This window comes from Lycium ferocissimum, chromosome 4 (assembly GCF_029784015.1).
Source record: "Lycium ferocissimum isolate CSIRO_LF1 chromosome 4, AGI_CSIRO_Lferr_CH_V1, whole genome shotgun sequence".
NCBI classification, from domain to species: domain Eukaryota; kingdom Viridiplantae; phylum Streptophyta; class Magnoliopsida; order Solanales; family Solanaceae; genus Lycium; species Lycium ferocissimum.
The window spans coordinates 38420971-38436615 of NC_081345.1; the positions used below are offsets into that span (position 1 = coordinate 38420971).

Sequence of the window (15645 nt, forward strand, 5' to 3'; positions counted from 1 at the left end):
CATACAATTTTGATAATTGAGCCTAATAACATTTTAATTAGAAAATTTATTCGTGTAAGTAGTTTTGATAATAATAACCAATACTCAAAAGTTCATTTACTTAATTGAGAATGAAAGAGAACAAAAACCTTTTAAACATATATTTAATATTTAATGCATGTAATATAAAAGAATAATTATTATACATAAAGATAATTTTTATAACAATTCCTTAATGATACAATATTATACTTTAAATGAATTTATCCATGGAACTTTATGGCGGGGTTAATTTTTCATTACGGAAAGTCAAAATATAAAAAAGTAGACACACAAAGACGTTGATGAAATTCAAGATATAATATATATATACACATTAGAAATAATTTTTTTTTAAAAAAAAAACTATCTACATTGTTTATTGTTTTAGCAAAAGGTTGTCAATTGACACCCCTTGAACAAGGGCGCTCCGCCACTACGTGAAAAAAAAAAAAATAAGGTTTTAAAACACTCCAGTGACATGAATAGACAACCATAATTAATGAATCAGTCATAAATTGGCGCATATGTGACGCGAGAAATAAAAAGAGAATTTATTTGAAAAAGTAACTATCGTCGTGGTCTTTAATGAATGCATAGAATTTCAACCAGCAAAAACTCAAGAGAAGAATTTCAAAAAAAGTCCTCGGTCTTTTTATTATCTTATTTTACATATTAAAGTCTCCTGAAAATAGTACGATCCTTCAAGCCACCTGAATTGAGTTTAGAAATTTGGCACGAGAAGCTTATAAGTCAAAAGCAACTTCTTTTTAGTCATCAGCTTCACATTACCTTACTCTTCCTATATAATGGTCCATACGTTTTCTGAGTTCGCACATCAAATAACACCACAATTCATCAACAGTTGAAATCCTGAAGATATATTAATGAAGATGGCAGCAACATTAACCAAAATCTTGTTCATTTCTTTTCTTTTCCTTTCAAGTGCATTTCTTGCAAGATCGGCAGAAGTTGGTAGGATAAAAGTACTACAAATAGAAGCTTTAGTGTCTTTCCAATTTTGCTTATTTGATTTTAGCGCATGGCCTTCTATTTTGGATTTAACTTATAGTATATACTTTCAAGCATATAACCAATATATATTTTACTAATTCACTTGAATGGTTACCTATAGTTATTAGTTGATTTATTCGTATGAATATTCTTTTACACTCTGTGCATAGAGTTATGATTTCTTTAATGTTTGGGCAATTGCAGATGATGAGAGTGAGTTTAGTTACGATGAAAAAAGCGAGAATGGACCAGCTAACTGGGGCAAGATTCATCCAGAATGGAGCACTTGCAATACTGGAAAATTGCAGTCTCCAATTGACCTTCTTAACGAAAGGGTTGAAGTTGTATCAGACCTGGGAATTCTTCGCAAATATTACAAACCATCCAATGCCACTCTCTTGAATAGAGGCCATGATATGATGGTGATAAATTGATATTATTGATCAATACTATACTGGTAATAATTGGTACTGAAACCATTTTTTAATGTGATTATATATTTCTAAATGCAGTTGAGATGGGAAGGTGATGCAGGATATGTGAAGATAAATGGAACTCAATATCAACTCAAACAATGTCATTGGCATACACATTCTGAACACACAATCAATGGAAAAAGGTATACTCCCTAGCTCACATATATTCATATTGGAGTTAATTAGCACAATATCACTACAGTTAAGGAAAGATTCACCTGTTTTATTTTTTTCTTTGCTTTATTTATTTATTTTGCATGAGGAATTCATATTTATCAACAAAATTAAATGCAGATTTAATTTGGAGGCTCATTTGGTACATGAAAGCAGTGATGGAAAGACTGCTGTCATTGGAATCATCTACCAGATTGGACAGCCTGATTCCTTCTTATCTATGGTAAATACGAATTTATTTATATGACATAAGTAGAAGGTAAGATAGGATTTTCACCAAAGGGATTTATCATCTATTATATATGTATAAAAAAATTAACCTTATTTACAGTGTAATCTTTCGAAGGATTCTGATGAACCACTTTCCTTGCCTGAACACCAGAATTTAACTTATATTCATTGACATGCATTGAAATTGTCACACTACAAGTGTAACTTACTCTGTCCTATTTTTCGAATTCTTGATATTATTTTGACTTGTGATTACAGATAGAGAAGGATTTAAAAGCTCTTGCCAATACAAAAGGTGTAGAGAGAGCCATTGGAACAATTGATCCAAAGCAAATAAAAATGGAAGGCAAAAAATATTACAGATATATTGGCTCCCTAACAACACCTCCCTGCACCGAAAATGTTGTCTGGACTATAGATGGAAAGGTAATCAAATTTTCCCAATTCATTATGAATATTAAATGTAATTACTTCTATTTTGAAATTAATTTTAATTATTTGATTTTTCTTCTTGAATTTTATAGGTTAAAGCTGTAACAAAAAGGCAAATGAAATTGATCCGAGATGCTGTTCATGATGTGAGTTGCTACCCCAAATCAAAATTTTAGCACTAAGAATTTTCATTCCTAATTATATACTAATTTCATCCCTTAGTAAACGAAGACTTTTCAGATTATTTTTTTTTTTACTCGAAAAGGGTGGCTATTCAATTAAAGACACCGTCTTCTTGACTCTTTTTTTTCCTCTTATTTTGTTTGTCACAGGAATCTGAAACCAATGCTAGACCAGCTCAGCCACTAAACAGACGTCCTATCAAATTCTATAAACCAGAACTGAAACCCTGAAATACAAGCGAATTGATTATGTATCTATAGTTTGAGAAAGCACATATCGATCACGGTCATTAAATATAGCTGTCCGTTAATGATAATTAATAATTTTCTTCAGAACTAGGACTAGAAATGGTTTTATCACAGATGATTGTGTTAGTATCTTCGTTATTGTATTTATTCATTGTATCATTGTAATAAAGTACTGTTGTGGAAGAATTTGCTTATCTTTGTGAGGCATGGAGCCTCGAATTTTGTCTGCATCTGTTCCGGTATCCGACAAGTAGAATATATGCGTGTGTAAACACATCAATTTGTTGGTAACCGACACAAATTCCATCAAACTTCAAAATTTGATCCAAACATTTTGGATGACCAGGGCACGTTTCTAATAGATAACAAAAGTTCAATTCTCCCCCATGTGCCAAAAACATTTGAGTCCTCTAAAGAATATTCTTCATCAAGACAAATAGATCTTTTGGTCTTGAGAAATATATACTCAATAACGTCGTCTTTTGGATTTGAGTTGCAATCTAGAGGTTGTAAGTTCCACATGAGTCTCTTACTCTCAAGAGCCTAATCTCATTAAAGGTCCACAAAATAATCTATAACAGGAAAAAAAACAAAAAAAAAGGAAGAAAATTAAATAATCTATTTTTGGTGAAAAATTCAGCATCTTAATGGTAGCTGGGTACTATAATATTTGATTGATCAGGGCATTAATTATCTCATCCTGACCAAAATGACTAGAAACTTTACAGAGTTGGGAAACTTAGAAATTACTCTCTCCGTCCCATAATAAGTGTCGCCTTAACCAAAAACACGCATATTAAGAAATTAATAATGCAATGTGAAGTTTATCAAATTACCCCTATATAATAAAAATAAATTATTTTTACCTTTTGATTAAAACATGTACAAGAAGTAAACCTTTTGACATTGAGAATCCAACAATACCAAGTTACTATGTGGCTTTTCCAATCTTCGTTTAGATGTTACTTTATTGTCTAAGGTAGAATTGAAAAAAAAAAAAAAAACTAGCCAATTTATGTCTTGATTTCCTAAGGTGACACTTATTATGAGACAATTTTTTTTGGCTAAAGTGACACTTATTATAATGGGATGGAGGGAGTATATGTTAATCTCCTATTTATACAGCTGATTGGGAATTGAATCTCATGATTACAGTCAAGGAAAAGAAAAGATATATATTAAATTACAGATACATTCCTAATACTAACAAATTACAATATAAAAAATCAATGAGATATTTACAAAATAAAATAAAATCAGATTTGTAATCAAGTCGTTGATATTGTTCAGATATGAACTTTAACATGGTGATATTGTTCCTTTATATAATAGAAGATCGTTTAAAAATTTATGATAGTATGAGTACATGTAGCTTTTATCCAAATAAAATTTGGCACGAGAAGTTTAGTTAAAAAACTTCTTCTTTTTGGTCAGTTTCACATTTGGCTTTACTCCCCTTGTATAATAATCCAGGAATTCTCTGAGTTTGCTCATCAACTGACAAAACATTTCAACAGTTAAAAGATATAGTGAATATGGGAACAATAACCAAATTCTTGTTTGTTTCATTTCTTTTCCTTTCAAGTGCGTTTCAGCTTGCAAGATCTCAAGAAGTTGGTACGTTAGTGTATTAAAAATTGAGGCTCCAGAGTCTTTCCAATTAGGGAAAAAATAATCTAATAATACTGCTTAAGATTTTATATTACAAAACATAAGAATAATTTTTCTTATTTACAAAACATACCAATAAAATTACAAAATACACCAGATTTGAGCTTAATGGAATACCCACGATTTTAGGCTTTTATTTAGGAAAAGAATCTGATTTTTAAATATGGGACTTAATTTTAGGATACTTACCAATCAGATTCTTCTTCTTTTCAAAACGATTTCTCTCTCTCTCTCTCTCTCTCTCTCTCTCTCTCTCTCTCTTCCTCTACGAATGTTGACAGATTATGCATACATTAATAATAGAAAGCTTTTGATTACTGAACTGCGTATTAAATATATATATAAAAGTTGGTTTGTATCGTTTTGAGATAAATATGATCACCGTACGTATGAAATCTGTATAAATTATATATATTGTAGTATGTTAAAAACTATGAAATTTGTATTAATATGATATATATCATTTTTGACATATGTGGTCACGATGTGTATGAAATGCGTATAAATTGGATATAAATTAGTCTTAAAATGTGTATGAATTGCGTATGGAATCTGGTTTGTATTAATTACAATTTTTTTTATTATTATTATTATTAATAATAATTATATATATCTTCTCCATATTTGAAGATGTAGCAAAATTACATTAAGTTGTATTATAATTGTATGTTGAGTTGTATGAAAATTGTATTTTAAAGTTATAAATTATATAATTAGTTCTATGAAATTTGTTTTTAAGATGTATATTGTTGTAGATATTTGTAGAATACAATTATAATACAATTTTATACAAATTTTATACAACCTAGAATTACCAATTAGAATGGATTTTTTGAGCAAAAGGTGGAGAAAATCAGGGAACAATATTTGTTAATTTGAATGGAGAGAGAAAAGTGGATAAAATAAGGGAAGATCAGTTTCCTTACATTATTTCGATGATTGATTGACGTCTAATTTATTTATTATGTTTTATTCACTGCCTTTTAATTTACCTGATTAGTATAGATTTTGTAAGAAAACTATTGATATATTTTGCAAACTGAAAAATCTCGTCAGGTTCTGTAAATAAACCCTCTTACTATGTACATATATGTTTTTTGCCCTTCCAATTATGCTTGTTTGATTTTAGCGCATGCATCGCCTTTTGTTTTGGATTTAACTTATATATATAACAGTCTAAATAATTTTAATTTGCACTCTTAACGTACTTCAACCTGCCTTATTTTAGGCTGCTAATTCATTTTTTTTATTTTTTATGAACGGTTGTATATAAGGGTGACTTGGTAGTGTAAAGATTCTTTTGCACTGTCAGAGTGTCAGTATATAGAGTTATGATTTTCTTATGTTTGGGTATATTGTATAGTTTAGTGACGACGAAAAAGCCAAGAATAGACCAGCTAACTGGGGCAATATTCGTCCAGTAGAATGGTTTGCCTGCAAAAATGGAAAAATGAAGTCTCCAATTGATATCCTTAACAAAGAGGTTGAAATTGTATCGAATTTAGGAATACTTCAAAAAGACTACAAACCTTCGAAGGCCACTCCCATGAGCAGAGGCCATGTTATCATGGTACGTAAATTGATTTTGTGCATCAATATATACTAATAATAATTAAGATATTTCTCATCAGCATCATATTAAACCATTTTGTAATGAGAGACTATTAATTTATAAATGCAGTTGAGATGGGATGATGGAGGATACTTGAGGATAAATGGAACTCAATATCAACTCAATCAGATTCACTGGTACACACCTGCTGAACATGCTGTCGATGGAGAAAGGTATACCCGCTAGCTTACATATATTCATAGAGTTAACTTATATGGCCTAAATGATTTTTACACTATAAATGCAATTCAAACTATACTATATATAGAAGGTTGCTTGTCTTATATAATTGAGAAGCCTCTTAAAGTTAATTCATGTAAAAAAAACTAGTTTTTTGATCTATGAATCAATTAAACGTCGCAAAAGAAAATAATTAATTCAGAAAAATTGAGTTCAAAGTTAGAAAATGAAACGTCAGAAATATAAAAAATAAATGAACATACACAGAGGAAAAGTTATCATTTACTCACTCATCTTTACAATCTCAACCCAATAAATAATTTAAAAAATTTGGAATCTATTTACATAAGTTTTATGTTATGGAGTACACAATAATTTAATGTAGTACTTTTGGGGACTTTAGTATTTGGGGCCTAAGGCAAGGATTAGAAGGATATTAATTTGGCACAAGTTTCTATCTAAAATAATTCACTCCATTAGTCCATAGTATCTTTCTAAATCCTTATTCTAATTTTTCTTTTGTAACGTATTCGTTTTTTCTTTAATAGTTTATATATATATATATATATATCAACAAATTAAATGCAGGTTCGATATGGAGGCTCATTTGGTCCATTAATGATGGAAAAAGGTTTGCTATATTGGAGTCCACTACGAGATTGGATTATTACCTGATTTATTGCTAACCACAGTAAGCACAAATTTATTTGTTACACTATCAGTAAAATTTAACCGATCTTATTATTGTATTCTTGATAATATTTACTTCTAATCACAGATAGAGATGGATTTAAAAGCTCTTGCTGATCAAAAAGGTGCAGAAAGAGCCATCGAAATAATTGATCCAAATCTAATAAAATTGGATGGCAGAAAATATTGTAGGTATAATGGCTCCCCAACTACTCCGCCTTGCAGTGAAACTGTTGTTTGGACTATTGATGGATGGGTAATTAAATTTTGTCCAACTCATTATTATGAAAATTTAATACTATAAGTATTTTCTTCATTTCGATATGAGGAAGCAGCCAGAATCTTTTTTTGCATTAAGTTAGATTGTTTAAATCTCATTTCTTGGGGTATGGCCCCTACCTGTGCCTTGCTAATCTTGTCTTTGGCAAAGTGTGCATCGAACTTCCCCCTTTTTATATTCATTTTGAAATTAATTTTAATTATGTGATTTTTCTTTATCAATTTTCCAGGTTAAAACTGTAACGAGAGGACAATAAAACTGCTTCAAGATGTCGTTCTTAACGTGAGTTGCTACCCCAAAGCTTTAGCAATAAGATCTTTTTTCTAATTATATTATCATCTCCTGTGGAGGATCTGTGCATGACGTGGACATAATTTATCTATTTATTTATTTATTTGTTTGCTTTTTTCAACTTTTTTTTTTTCGTTTCAAAACCTGTTTGGTTATATATTTTGTCCATTTTTCAATCCCAACTTCAATATGTTTTTAAGTGTAATACATGTCCAAACTCTACTTAAACTTTCAAATATCATTTTTCAATTTAACTTCAAATACTATTTTAATCAATGTCATTCAATTTTTGTCCAAGTGACTACTATAATTTTCATGGAAGATCTTTCGGACCCCAAAAGAACTCCATTTAGCTTTTTGTTTTCAATTTGTCTGATTCGAAAAGGATGGTTCTTCAATTAAAATGCCTCAAGAATCTGCTTTTTTTTTTCAAGAATCTACTTATAATTAAATAGATAACTTGAAAGATAATATTTTCTTGACTTTTTTCTTCTCCTATTTATCTCAGGGATTTGAAATCAATGCCAGACCAATCCAGCCACTAAACGGACGTCCTATCAAATTAACAAAACCTTAGCTTAACCTCCCCACAATATACTTCTGTCTTTAATTACAGTAATAATTTTTTACGAGTCCTGCCAAACCCCCATCCACTATATGAGGAGGCTTTATTTTTTAATAAATAAATAAATTTGTTATTGTCTATTGTACTACTAGTACACGATGATAATAATTGTCTTTATTAGAACTAGGAAGAAATATGGTTTTATGTTACAGATGATTGTATCATGAATATCTCATTGTATACATGCTATCAGTAATAAAATAGACGGTATTAATTTGTTCTGCGTATGTTAACAGTCGGATGTAATTCAAAGGGACGAATTTGTTTACTTTTGTGAGGTTTGAATTTGTGTCACAATTGTCCCAACATCCGACGAGGAAAATACTACGGCATTACTGTTGGGTTTGTGTAGTGTGAATGGGAAATTCAGTGACTTTCCCGAAGATGCACTAGGAGCAAAGGATGTGACTTTTATGTAAAGTCACTACACCTTTTCATAACACCTATTCGTTGGCTATATAAGTTGAAATTCTGCTTCAGATTTTTTAATTCATTGAAGCATAAAAAAAAAAAACTACTGAAAAATAACAGATTTGTATATCTCCTCTCACTCTTGCATTCTGCATTTTTTTTTTCAAAAGCAAAACGTAAGTGTCCTGTGTGATTTGCTGCCGCCATTTGAGTTTGCTGAAGTTCTGCAATTTGCATTGCCACTATTGCATAATAGTTTTCCGTACTTTTTTGGGAGGAATTAATCTATTAACCTTGGCAACTGTGAGGGGATTAGATTGTTAGAATCCATAATCTGTACCAGTAATTAATAAACAAGTTTTAGTTTATTAATCAAAACCAGGGAAAATTAGATGAACAGAAATGTAGAAGATGTATAAAAATCTTCCGAGCCCACGAGTTTATTAATCCCTCACTGTTGCCAAAGGATTTGGGTTACTTCCTTCCAGGATAGAACGAAAGAACATTTCTGTAGTAGTGGCACTGCAAACCACAGAACTCCGGCGAACTCAGATAACAGAGCAAATCACAGGATACAAACAGTTAGCAATTTGGAAAAACAATGCACTGAATGTGAAGAGAAGATGTCAACAAATTTTTAAATTAAATAATGAATTTGGAAAAATAACTTTGGTCCAAAAAAATTATCAATCAATCGATCCGTAAGTCGAAATTTAGCCGGCAATACGCATGGAGATCCTCTTCTTAACCCTTTATGAACTAGAGGATCTGCTTTAATCTATAAACACACAACTCTCTCTTTTCACTACCAATGTGGTACAAAGTGCTTTCTAAAAGGAACTTTGCTCAAATTTTCAATTTTTCCCTCCATTTCTCATTCACAACAACTTATCTTTAAAGCTCAAGTTTAAAAACCCCAACATAAATTTCTTAAAGACACACAAGAAACTTGTGGGCTCGGAAATTTCTGTTTCATATACCTTCTATTCTCAACATTGTTTCTGGTTCTTTTTGTTGTTTAAACAGAAACTAGTTCTGCTAAAATACTGATTTGAACACTTAGAGATAACAATTACATATGTGGGCACGTGTATTTATTGGCACTTCATAATGAAATTAATTAGCAAAAATCCATCCTCAACTTTGGAAAACAGAAAGAGGAAATTTCATCTTTTGACTTAGATTTTTGGATGAACAGGTCACGTTTAGATTTTTGGATGAACAGGTCACGTTTCTAATGCTTCCATAATTTACAAGAAATTAACCTTGAGTCCATGGTTAGTAAAAGCGTAAAACAGATGAAATGTCAAATTTCTCACATATATTTTCCAAAAAACATTCCAGGAGTCCAGGATACAAGATGTATAGCTCAAAGAAAAAATAAATGGCTGATTTATGCAAGTGCCTCTTTTTGGGGCCATCATTTATATTCTGTCCCTATTTTAAAAATTGTGTAAATATAATCTTCACCCATCCGGACAATTTTAGACTCGGGTCTAATTTTTAATCATATATTGCTTAACCTCACATATAAAACGTTAGATTACTGTCTAAAGTTTGAAATAACTTACAAATTCATTTTTAGACCTTTCTCACAAGATTTTCGATTTGATAAAAAATGATCTTTAAACTGAAGTCTAAAGGTCCATAACTTACGAGAGAAATAAAAAAGATCTGAAACGGTTGTTCCAAAAAGGAACAAGCTGCGAAGATAAGAAAATGAATGCCATAAACTTGGGATGGTTACTCGGCAAACAAAAAAACCGCTGCTGCTGCTTCTTCTTCTTCTCGGAGAATTGTAAATCGAAAATTCAGACGTTAATACTAAGTGTATGTCATTTAGTATAGTTTTTTTCTTTGTAAGTACCATGCGTTCTTCATTTCTTTGTAAGTACCATGCAACTCCTGAGTGTTTAGCTTTAAAAGTATTAAAATTGACCATTATTCTTAAACGACATTATAAAACACTTCGAAGCATGCTAGAAATGTCTTTTATAAAGTTTTTTAATCCTTTTGTGTACAAATGAAATAAAATTTTATGCAGATGGGATTGTACGTAATGTCAAGTTTCAATAGCTTAACTGTAGACCTGAGCTAAGCCAAATTAAAGTTCAAAATTAGACATACAAGTATGAAATTTGTAAAATGATATACGAACTCATCAGGAATTGTTGAAAAGTAAGCAAACGGTGCCATAGAACTTTTGAACCTAAATTAGAAGCTTCAGGTTCCAGGTAAATGCAATCGTTATGGATTACATATTAATTAAGTACAAAAATTGTTGAACCTAATGATTTTAGCTGTTAAAAGTTGAACATACATTCTTTCAATTCTTGGACAAAAAGTCACGAATTTTATTAAGCTGGAACTTTCTCCAAAATTCCTTACTATTAGAAGCTAAATCAAAATGTGCCTTTTAATATTATCCTTCAAAATAGGCACAGCTACTAGCCAAAGAATTTGAAGTTTCAACGCACCATGCCAATTTAGACTTGTATAGTTTAGCACCTCTTCTTCTTTGCTATTTTCCCAATTACAAGTTCCCGGACAACAAAAGAACATTTTATAAGCGGACTATGCTATTTTCTATAATTGCTTCCAACTTATAGACGCACCTAATGACATAATTAATAAATAATATCTTCATGTCCCTACGTATCATGGAATATTTGTTAAGGTCTGTTAGTCCACATTGGTAGCTAAAGCCCATTTGTCCAACAGCAGCAAGGTGACAAAACCCCTTTTCTAGATTTTTCTTGGTTTTTTCCAGTAATGTAACTCCTTTTTTTGTTCTCGACAGAGAGTTAATTATATACATTAAAAAATATAACTAATTACTAAAAATTTAAATTAAAATTTTATATCCTTATATGACCTGTCTCATCCTTGATATATATCTTGACTCATCCAAAATTTAAATAACAGGATTATAAGAATTAAATAGGAAATTAACAACACACAATACCTGATTCGGAGGTACATGTATAGGTTCCTACGTGGCCAGAATTTGTATTAAGGAAAGTCAAAATATAAAAAGGGTAAACACATGAAGACGCTAAGGAAATTCAAGATACATATAATATACATTAGAATTTTTTTTAATCTATGTACATAATGTTTTATTTAGCAAAAGAGTTGTCAATTGACACCCCTTGAATGAGGGTGGCTCCTATTCCCAACTACACTGTAATCAATTAAAGTTTTAAAGCATCCCATGCAACATGAATAGACAACCAAAAATGGCATGAATGTGACGTGAGAAATGAAAAGAGAATTTATTTCAAAAAGAAACTATAGTTGTGATCTTTAATAAATGCATAGAATATCAACCAGCAAAAGCTCAACGGAGAAGAATTTCAAAAAGGAGTCCTCGGTCTTTTAATTATCTTTTTTTTTTTTTAATATTAATATATCCAGAAAGCATTACGATGCTTCATTAGCCATCTGAATTAAATTTAGAACTTTAGTCAAAAGCAACTTCTTTTTAGTCAGTTTCACATTACCTTACTCTCCCCTATATAATGATCCTTGCGTTCTCTAAATTTTCTCATATCAACTAACAAAACATTTCATCAACACAGTTGAAGATATATTAATGAAGATGGCAACAATAACCAAAATCTTGTTTATTTCGTTTCTTTTCATCTCAAGTGCATTTCTAGCAAGATCTGCGGAAGTTGGTAAATATTTCAGTCTTTTTATGGATTATAATTATCTTTTAGGCGTCTTAGCTTGATTACATAAATATATTTTTGCATTGTCAGTGTATAATTATATTATGATTTTCTTATGTCTGGGCAATTGCAGACGATGAGAGTGAGTTTAGTTATGATGAAAACGCCGAGAATGGACCAGCTAACTGGGGCAAGATTCATCCTGAATGGAGCACCTGCAATACAGGAAAATTGCAATCTCCAATTGATCTTCATAACAAACGGGTTGAAATAGTTTCAAACTTGGGAATACTCCGAAAATATTACAAACCATCTAATGCCACTCTCTTGAACAGAGGCCATGATATGATGGTAAATTGATATTGTGGCTCAGTAGTACTAATAAAAATTAATTAGAAATTTCTCATGATTGAAATCAATTTCTAATCATGAGTGTTTACCAATGCAGTTGCAATGGGAAGGTGGTGCAGGATACCTGAAGATAAATGGAACTCAATATCAACTCAAACAATGTCATTGGCACACTCCTTCTGAACACACAATAAATGGGAAAAGGTACTCCTCACATACGTATTAGTCTTATCCCTCAGTTTCATTTTATATGACACTATTTTCTTCTTCATCTGAGAAAAGAGAATTATGTACAACTTTTTTATAATTAAAAATTCTTTTCTCATTTTATGCTTAATGACATGCTTTTATAGCCTTGGAAATATCATGAAATATTCAATACCACAAATTCTAAAGATAATATTTCTGATATGTGCCCAAAGCCTTCTCTGTTTTTTTTCTTTTTCTTGAACCATGTTAAACATAGACATATAAAATGAAAAGGAGAGTATATAATAGCTAATCATATCCCATGGCCTTGTGGCTGAAAAATGTGAATCTGCAGGTAGAAAATTTGTTTTTGTGTGTACTTTAAATCAATGATTGGATGGAACCATGTCTTGCAGCTCCTTAATTATAAAATGTTATCCATTCCATTACATGCTTTTTTTGTTTGTTTGTTGTTTTGGGGTGTGGGGTGCTTTAATTCTTTATTTGGCGCATGAAGAATTCAAATGTATCAACAAATTAAATGCACAGGTTTAATTTGGAGGCACATTTGGTACATGAAAGCAACGATGGAAAGACTGCAGTCATTGGAATCATCTACAAAATTGGACGGCCCGATTCCTTCTTATCAATGGTAACACAAATTTTCTTTTTCTTTTGTATAACATTATAAGGATTTAAGTTGTATTCATCACTGATAATATAATAAAATTAATCTCTATATTGTCAGTGCAATGTAACATGTTGTAAATTCAAGCTTCATTTGCAGTATTTCCTAAGTTGTTGACATTGTTTACATCTGATCACAGATAGAGAAGGATTTGAAAGCTCTTGCTAATATAAAAGATGTAGAGAGAGCCATTGGAACTATTGATCCAAAGCAAATACAAATGGCTGGCAAAAAATATTACAGGTATATTGGCTCACTGACAGTACCGCCTTGCACTGAGGATGTTGTCTGGACTATTGATAGAAAGGTAATCAAATTTTCCCGCTTATTATTATGAAAATTAAATATAAGTTCTTTATTTGAAATTAATTTTAATTATGTTATATCACTTTTTTAATTTCTCAGGTGAAAACTGTAAGCAAAAGACAAATGAAACTGATCCGAGATGCTGTTCACGATGTGAGTTGCTACCCCAAATTAAAATTTCATTTCCTGATTATATTTCATCCCTTATAGTGAATGTATCTTTTGGATCCAACTCTTACTAAACTGAGACTTTTTAGAACCAAAACCTAGGAGTATTTCTGTTTTAATCATGAATTTTTGAGACTAAAAAAAGGTGGCTCTTCAATTTAAAAACCTCAAGAATCTACTTATATATTACTCACTATACAACTTCAATAAAGACACTGTTTCTTGATTTCTTTTTTTTTTTCTATTATTTTGTTTATCACAGGAATCTGAAACCAATGCTAGACCAGCTCAGCCACTAAACAGACGTCCTATCAAATTCTACAAACCAGAACAAAAGCCCTGAAATACAAGTGAATTGCTTATGAGCCCGTTTGGATTGGGCTTTATAGGCTTAAAGTTCATTTTCATAAATTATGTTCGAAAAAAAATAAGTTGGTAGTCCAACTTATTTTTTTCGCTTAAAAATTTCGTTTTCGCTTTTATAGCTCGCTTTAGATAAACTAAGTTAAATGGGTCCAATTATTTTTTGAGCCTTATTTTAAGCACTAAAAATAGACTTTAATGGCCACCAAACACTCAAAAAAAAAGTGAAATTTTTATAAAGCCAACTTATAAGCCAATCCAAACGGGCTCTATGTATCCATAGCTTCAGAAAGCACACACACCTTACGCTCTTTAAATTTAGCTGTCCGTTATTGTCTATTATTTATTATACTAGTACAGGATGATAATTAATAATTATCTTCAGAACTAGGACTAGAAATGTCTTTATGTCACATATGATTGTATTAACATTTAATTCCTTATTGTTTTTTCATTGTATCATCATCTCATAACAATAAATGCCAGTTTCTGGACGGATTTTGTTAACTTTCGCGAGCCACGAATTTGTCTGCATTAGTTCCAGCATCCGACAAGGAGAATACAATATTGCGAGTGTAGTACTTGATAGTGAAAGCAAAATCCATGGTCAACTTTGGAAATCACAAAGAGGAAATTCGAACTTTGACCTAAATTTTTGGATGACCAAGGCACGTTTCTAATAGATGACGAAAGTTCAACTTTCTCCCATGTGCCCAAAACATTTGAGTCCTCTAAAGATTTTTTCCTCAAGAAGTACATCTTTTGGATTGCATCTAGACGTACGTTGCAAGTTCCAAATGCATCTCTTAGTTTAGAGAGTCTAATCTCATGAAAGGTCAACATATAATAATCTTTAAAAAAGGGAAGAAAATTACATTCTTTTTGATAATCAGCATCACTATATTTGGTTGATCGTCAGGCCTTAATCATATATTCTCATCGTTGTGAAACTTAGAGATGTATGTCAGTCTAGCGGTTTAATTCAATCAAGTTGGTGACCCCCATACTCGGCTTCTGTCCATGGAAATTTCTGTTTCCTCGTACTACTGTAGAAAGTATTTATATGTCTTCTGTATGGGGTAAAATCTGGACTCTACTGGAAAATCACTATTTTCTCACTGAAAAATGTTCAGTGACTATCCTCACAGATATTTTGATTGAATCAGTTAAAGAAAAAATTAGCACTAGTAATTTCACACGAAAAAATTAAGAAGTTTCTCAGTGTTTTAGTGGGAACCTGTTTCCAACCATGTAGGAAAATCATGTTTAAAAAACTAATTTCCCATTGATTCGACAGAGAAAAGCCTCTGTTTCTAGTAGTGGGAATCGACAGGTAGACAAATCAATTACTGACATGTGGCAACGGGGAC

General features: G+C 31.1%; 2 protein-coding genes and 1 pseudogene across 2 annotated transcripts; all 3 read left to right on the forward strand.

The window, feature by feature from the left end:
• The first annotated feature begins 889 nt into the window (after nt 1-889).
• Nucleotides 890-3030, forward strand: LOC132052776 (bifunctional monodehydroascorbate reductase and carbonic anhydrase nectarin-3-like). The gene is made up of 7 exons (XM_059444457.1): nt 890-993; nt 1237-1454; nt 1545-1651; nt 1803-1905; nt 2172-2339; nt 2438-2491; nt 2678-3030. Exons 1-7 carry the CDS (start codon nt 906-908, stop codon nt 2756-2758), a joined length of 819 nt encoding a protein of 272 aa, XP_059300440.1. The 5' UTR covers nt 890-905; the 3' UTR covers nt 2759-3030.
• LOC132054018 (bifunctional monodehydroascorbate reductase and carbonic anhydrase nectarin-3-like) lies at nt 2983-8077 on the forward strand (annotated as a pseudogene).
• A 4025-nt stretch (nt 8078-12102) lies between these two features.
• LOC132052773 (bifunctional monodehydroascorbate reductase and carbonic anhydrase nectarin-3-like) lies at nt 12103-14276 on the forward strand. Its single transcript, XM_059444453.1, has 7 exons — nt 12103-12216; nt 12344-12561; nt 12659-12765; nt 13300-13402; nt 13578-13745; nt 13844-13897; nt 14175-14276. The coding sequence occupies exons 1-7, from the start codon at nt 12132-12134 to the stop codon at nt 14253-14255; spliced, it is 816 nt and encodes a 271-aa protein (XP_059300436.1). The 5' UTR covers nt 12103-12131; the 3' UTR covers nt 14256-14276.
• The last annotated feature ends 1369 nt before the right edge of the window (nt 14277-15645 follow it).

Coding starts and splice junctions, on each gene's coding strand:
- LOC132052776 (XM_059444457.1), top strand. CDS start 906: ATGAAGATGGCAGCAACATTAACCAAAATCTTGTTCATTTCTTTTCTT. Junction 994..1,236: donor TGCAAGATCGGCAGAAGTTG/GTAGGATAAAAG, acceptor GGGCAATTGCAG/ATGATGAGAGTGAGTTTAGT. Junction 1,652..1,802: donor CACACAATCAATGGAAAAAG/GTATACTCCCTA, acceptor AATTAAATGCAG/ATTTAATTTGGAGGCTCATT.
- LOC132052773 (XM_059444453.1), top strand. CDS start 12,132: ATGAAGATGGCAACAATAACCAAAATCTTGTTTATTTCGTTTCTTTTC. Junction 12,562..12,658: donor ACAGAGGCCATGATATGATG/GTAAATTGATAT, acceptor TTACCAATGCAG/TTGCAATGGGAAGGTGGTGC. Junction 13,898..14,174: donor TCCGAGATGCTGTTCACGAT/GTGAGTTGCTAC, acceptor TGTTTATCACAG/GAATCTGAAACCAATGCTAG.